Raw genomic sequence first — 5,906 nt, forward strand, 5'->3', positions numbered from 1 at the left:
TTTTTATTTTTCTCTCTACTGACAGCACTCCAAATTTACAAACAGAGCTACATGTTGGAATCAACCGGAATTCTCCTTTAAGATGGTTATGCCTTACTTTTATCAACATTTTGACTGTGCCACAAGGGGTGTAAACACTCTGGATTACTGTTATACACCATTCAAAAAACGGCTAAAGACGGAATCACTACCTGTGTTGGGGAAGAGCGACTGTGTGGCGATCTTGCTGCGGTCAAAATAAGTAAATATAATAAAAAAAATAAAAATACAATGGAACGTGCGCCGTGAGGTCACGAAATGGTCAAGCCAATAGAGAGCCAAAGTTACGACTTTCTACTTCCAGTCCATTGGACCTATATTTCCGAAAAATAATAGCGTGACTGAACGGGGAGAGGCAAAATTATTTTTTGATCCCGTTTGAGTTGAGCCATGGACTACAAATATGTTAGTCAATTTAAAAGAATTTTTCAACCGACAATAGTCTCAGTTTATTGTCAAACTGTTAAAGTAAAGATAAGACTGTTAAAATACGTAATTAGAAAGACTACACACTTCAATGTTGCATGGATGACGTGTGTATCGTACCAGGGATGTAACTTTACTCAAATGAGCAGCGGATCTTGCCTGTCCTTTGGTTATCTGCTGAAAACACTTCAGTGGATGAAACACATCAGGTAAGATGTCGTTGCGTTGTAGAACAGAGCTAAGCAAGCTGGCTAACAAGCAAGTTGAGCATCAAGCTAGGTGACATAAATTGTGTTAGACGAGAGATGTAGTTCACTGAGCGGTTTCCACAGAACTAAATGGTTAATTCAAATGGGCTCAAAAAATATTTTTTCTCTCCCCATTCACTATCGAAATCCCAAATTAAGGTCCCATGAGGTCCACCGGAAGGGGCATGACTGTGGCGTTATTAACAACCTACAGTCTGCACTACACGACAGCCTGGAGCACGGTCCAGGTTATCACCGTCGACATCTACCCTCATTTGACCCACAATAGGTAGTGATGAGGTCTGGAGCAGATGTTTATAGTTAGAGGTTTTTCATGTACACCTCATTACCTCAACTGTTAATGCACCTGTTTGAGCTTTAGTTTGTCTAAAGCGTGGGGATTCATCTTTTCCACTATTGTTTGTAACATTGCATACATCTCTACATTATGCCTACAGCCATGACACTAGTGTTCAATCTTATCATCTTATTTTTACACAAACACATACCTTGGTGCTGTCCTGGCACTGGAAGACATAGCAGGCACAGTTTTTTGTGTCTCTGACCAGGCAGCCAAAGCTGCTAGGTTCCTGGCTGTTGTGAATTAGCTTTGTCACTTGGTGAGGGCGACATTCAAACAGCACTGTGTGTGTCAAAGGGTCCCAGACAACTCCCTCTCCCAGAACGGATACACATCGCACCAATAATGCTGACACACATAGAAAAACTGTCTGATTGCAGGTAGAAGGGTCCAACTGTCCTCCAGACCACAACCCAGCACCCAGATTCTTCTCTGCAGGCCGAGACTTGCTGATCTCCACCACCACCCAAGGCAGCATGGCCATGGTGGTCAAGTGGTGGACGGGCAGAGAACCAATCAATATCAGTTTGTATCGTATCTCCTCCTCTCCTTCTTCTTTGATCTTTCCACCCAATGTTGTATTCCTCTCCCTAGCAGAATAGGGTTTCTGAGGGCACAGTGTGGAAGAGGTGATATGTGAAAGTGATGAACATGGACGTGAGCGGTGGTTTAAAGTTATGTTAGGAAGGGGTTTCTCAGCGCTCCCTGGCCTGGAAGGTCCGTCTCTTCTGGGCTTCACTTCAAAGTAGAGTCCCTCCATGGCTGGTGGGGTCAAAGGCAATTGTCTGCCTCTGCTTTTACCTGCAAAACATCAGTTAGACAGATGAACTTAAAAGGGGAATATTAGCTGTGCTCCATTTTGCCAGTATAGAATCCAGACACTGTGAATCAGCAGAGTCTTTCCATGTAATAATCACAGGGTCATTTGGAGGGTGCTATAAAATGCCCACCTGGTGTTGTTTACTCAATCAAATCACATGACTTAACTACTGACCTACACTTTAACAGTCTCAAGGACACACGCAACTGATGACAGCCTTACTATCATACTTGGCCAGTCGTGTGTGTCTGAAAGAGAAGGGAGGTAGATGTCCAGCTGACAACCCCTACTCTACATAAACAACATTATAAATCACATAGACACAGGTGTGTTAGAATTTGTACGTAAAATCAGTGGGAAAATGTACAACCAACTACATCAACATTAATTGCGGGACATAACGAAAATGTTTCCAATAAACCGATCCTACCAGCTATGGAATCAAAACATTAAGTTATAGAGAAATAAAACGAAGACGGCTGTTTACGTGCCTCATTTTGACCTTGCAATATAAATAAAGCATCAACTTAAATCAGCTGGGACAGTGCGGCATGTAAGATAGGTCGGCCTGCTGCACCAGAACAGCAACGGAAGTTAAAAAGAGATTTAATTTTCGAGGACGCAGCCAACATGCCTTCTTTTACCGGCTACTGAAATTTTACGCACGGAACAAGTGTTTTTTACGCACGAAGTTGCGCAGACACTAAAGCGTGCACGATTCATACATGCTATTCATTCCCGAAGTGCACAGTAGATATTTTAATCAAGTTAACACTTTTCTTCTTATGCCAGCAGCCTTACCTGTTCACTGAATGTCCGATGCGGGAATCGCAACGAAGAAAGGATGTAGTGTATTTTAAAGCAACTGCATACGTACACAGGCACAGAAAAAGACACTGTGCTTCACACAGCCCTAGCGGTCTGTAGTTTGAGTTAAATATAGAGGACGGGGCAGACCCGACCTCCCTCCTCTCCTATCTGTACTCAGATGGGCCATGACCGCATGACGAGTGCATGCTGCATGCGTGCGCTGGAGGATGTAGGGGCGTCGTGTTCACACGTAGCGTGCGTGCGTGCGTGTGTATGTATATGTGTTTTATACATTCTATGGTTTTATCCCCCGACATTTGTCTTCCCATGCGTCTTTAGAAACAGCTTTTTATTGAGTTAAACTGTATTTTCAGCATTACATTTTGGAATCCGAGGCACATGTAAAGTAACAAGTAAAGATGAGCTGCTAATTACACATTTCTAGAGTCAACATCACTTAAATACAGGGAAGTAAAAGGGTCTTTTGGTTGTAGATTTAACGTTGTGATGTTAACAGTCCCTGTTCACTTTTCATATCAATGAGGCAGGGTGCATTTGAAAAATTAATGTATATACTCCAATACCACTTGGTGGTGCTCTGAGCTTTAAGACTTGGTCATTTTACAAATTAGCAACTCTGGAATGTCAGCTTTTAAAATGATATTTATATTAAACTGTTACTTTCAATGTCATACCTTACTATTATCTAAGATATTACACATTCAATTCACAATTTAGATCAATATCAGTTTCTGCAGTGTTCATTCACATTTATACAGTTCTGTAAGTTTTTTTTTTTTTTACAGTGGTTTAAAGGCAGCACTGAGATGAACCTAATCTAAAAAAAATGTACTATAGCTGTAACTGCATGATGTAAAACTGGCTCGGGATCTATACCTACACAACAAAAAACAGATGCATGGCTAAACAATCTCAAAGTGGAAAAGAAAACACATTGATAAAATAATCAATAAGTTGATTGATTAGCAAAATCAAATCTAAATAAAGAATCCCTTCTGGAGTAAGACATCATGTAAATGCTGGTCATATATATTACTAACTGTTCCTGTATGTGAATGTATGTCTATCAGTGCTACTCCGGCTTGGGTTGCAGCTTATTCTTCTCTGGCTCGAAGAAGTTTTCAACAATGGCATCAACCAGGTCATCCAGCTCCTTCTTCAGGTGCGTCACATTACTGTTAAGAGACCCAAAGAGTCAGAGAGGAAAACAAAGATGAGATAACTGACGTTGCCTTTTACAGTGAAAGGGGAGCCATTATGCTCTTTTTCATGTTCATACTTGTATGCTGTGTTTTTACTAGAACATGTTTACATGCTTTAATGGATGTTCAAAAAATGCTTAAGTTTTGTCATACTGCCTGTGGCAGATGCACATGTATTTACGCTCGGTCTTAGAAAATCTGTTGGAGCACCTGTCTCTTTAAGCCGACCCTCTCGAAAAAAGCCCAGTCTGCTCTGATTGTTCAACGTTTCCGGGTCTCCACATCTGTTCTCTCACTGCTACTGTCTGTCATTGCAACCCGGGACTGACTATGACCGAGTACAGCGGCACTGGAAAAAGTTAAGCTAAAAGGCTTCTAAACCATAAAACCACACAACCAAACATGTTCCAGCTAGAATGTGATAGAAAATAAATAAAAGCATATCAAGTCCTCTTTAGGACTAGAGCTACAACAATTAGCTGATTCATAGAAAAGTAACTAGCAACTAAATTTGATAATCTATTAATTGTTTATTTTTTTAAGCAAAAAGTTAACAATTCTTTGTTCCAGTTTCACCAAGGTGAGGATATGCTTCTTGACCTGTTTTATATTACTGTATAAATTGAATATTTTTGAGTTGGATAAACAAGGCACGTGAAATCCACAAACTTGGATTTTACTGCAGGAAATTGTAAGCGTACTATATTCTGACATTTTATGGTATAAACAATTATTCGATCATCATTATCTCTAAATCCACGTGTCACTCCCTTGCCTGATCTCTACAGTGACCTACCTGTTACCAGGAGCAGCACAGAGTTCAGTATAGTATTTGATTTTTGGCTCAGTGCCACTGGTCCTCATGGTGGCCACACCCCCGTTGGAGAAGGTAAAGGTGATCATCTGGCTGGACCTGGAGGTGGGAAGAACCTGGGACACAAGAGGAAGGAGTGATGGATGGATAGATGGAAAAACAACAACCAAAAAGGAACTTCTGTTTAGAAGGAAAGCTAGGGAAATTCTCCATATACACATACATTTGCATTCAATACAAGAATGTAGCTCATTTTTGCAACTAGCACAGCAGTTTTTAAGTTTTTTTAACCTTAAAAACACCCAGAGTCCAGGTTTAAACCTGCATTTACTGATTTTTTTTTGGCCACATGGCGGTACTGGCAAATCATGAACACAGTATTGACATATCATCCATTTTTAAAGTGCACATATTATGTAAATAAATCCCTTTTTCTGGGATTTGGGGTGTTATTTTGTGTCTCCACACGCATACAAACAATCCAACAGTCTGCTGCTAAAGACAGAATAGACTAGCTGCACGTTGAGACAACGTGGCCACTGCCGCTTTAAAAAGAGGACACAGCTGATGTTTTGCACAGTGTATATCAATAGAGAAACATTTTTCAGTCATTTCATTCTGTTAAAAAAAAAAAATCGTATCGCGAACTTAAAATCGTATCAAATCGTGAGTTGAGGATATCGTTACATTCATGACTGTATGTGTCCATGTGAGCACTTACAGCCTTGTTACTGGGCTGGTTGCTGTCGTAGCCGGTGGTCAAGTCGCGTACAGCAGAGATGGAGAAGCAACCACACTTAGTGGGATACGAGTCCTTCTGGCCACTGTAGTTGCGCAGGCGCTCGAACAAGCTGCGGGTCACATCCTGGTCATGGCAGATGAAATAGGAGTTCTTACTGATGTGGTAGCCGTACCTGACAATGAGGAGTAGAGCAAAACAGATTTAGAGTCTGCAGTATCTTAGTAATATAAATCAAATCCAGATGAGTAAACAGGTGTGTCTTACTCTTCATATATAGCAGTGAGTTGTTGAGAAAGGCTTGAACTTTTCGTGGCCAGATAGGAAATCATCTCTCCTGCTATGGCTGCAGCACTCACTCCATCCTTGTCCAACACAGAGGGACTACACATATACCCTGACACAGACACACACACAGACACACAC

At 41.1% G+C, this 5,906-nt stretch overlaps 3 protein-coding genes and 1 long non-coding RNA gene across 8 annotated transcripts in view; 1 reads left to right on the forward strand and 3 right to left on the reverse strand.

The window, feature by feature from the left end:
• The window catches only part of tbc1d1 (TBC1 (tre-2/USP6, BUB2, cdc16) domain family, member 1), a 67,219-nt gene extending 64,370 nt beyond the window's left edge, over positions 1-2,849 (reverse strand). For 2 of the 5 annotated variants that reach the window (XM_032543369.1, XM_032543345.1), the window contains exons 1-3: positions 2,696-2,806; positions 2,069-2,185; positions 1,223-1,875 (exon numbers count right to left, since the gene is read on the reverse strand). In XM_032543369.1, the coding sequence (XP_032399260.1) occupies positions 1,223-1,834 (612 nt within the window). In that variant the 5' untranslated portion in view covers positions 1,835-1,875; positions 2,069-2,185; positions 2,696-2,806. Of the gene's footprint in view, positions 1-1,222; positions 1,876-2,068; positions 2,186-2,695 lie in introns of all 5 variants that reach the window. The other 3 variants (XM_032543360.1, XM_032543378.1, XM_032543353.1) reach the window with 3 other exon arrangements.
• The window catches only part of LOC116706537 (uncharacterized), a 21,172-nt gene extending 17,572 nt beyond the window's left edge, over positions 1-3,600 (forward strand). Inside the window, exon 5 of the long non-coding RNA XR_004336266.1 lies at positions 3,493-3,600. This is a non-coding gene — a long non-coding RNA (uncharacterized LOC116706537). The remainder of the gene's footprint in view (positions 1-3,492) is intronic.
• zcchc7 (zinc finger, CCHC domain containing 7) overlaps positions 2,845-5,906 on the reverse strand; it is a 70,582-nt gene continuing 67,520 nt past the window's right edge. The window contains exon 11 of the mRNA XM_032543399.1: positions 2,845-2,856. The gene's annotated coding sequence lies outside the window, so the exon portion shown is untranslated. The remainder of the gene's footprint in view (positions 2,857-5,906) is intronic.
• The window catches only part of pgm2 (phosphoglucomutase 2), an 11,205-nt gene continuing 8,796 nt past the window's right edge, over positions 3,498-5,906 (reverse strand). The window contains exons 10-13 of the mRNA XM_032543412.1: positions 5,748-5,877; positions 5,463-5,655; positions 4,724-4,857; positions 3,498-3,900 (exon numbers count right to left, since the gene is read on the reverse strand). Of these exons, the coding sequence (XP_032399303.1) occupies positions 3,798-3,900; positions 4,724-4,857; positions 5,463-5,655; positions 5,748-5,877 (560 nt within the window). The 3' untranslated portion in view covers positions 3,498-3,797. The remainder of the gene's footprint in view (positions 3,901-4,723; positions 4,858-5,462; positions 5,656-5,747; positions 5,878-5,906) is intronic.

The sequence above is a fragment of the Etheostoma spectabile genome, chromosome 2 (genome assembly GCF_008692095.1).
Source record: "Etheostoma spectabile isolate EspeVRDwgs_2016 chromosome 2, UIUC_Espe_1.0, whole genome shotgun sequence".
NCBI classification, from domain to species: Eukaryota; Metazoa; Chordata; class Actinopteri; order Perciformes; family Percidae; genus Etheostoma; species Etheostoma spectabile.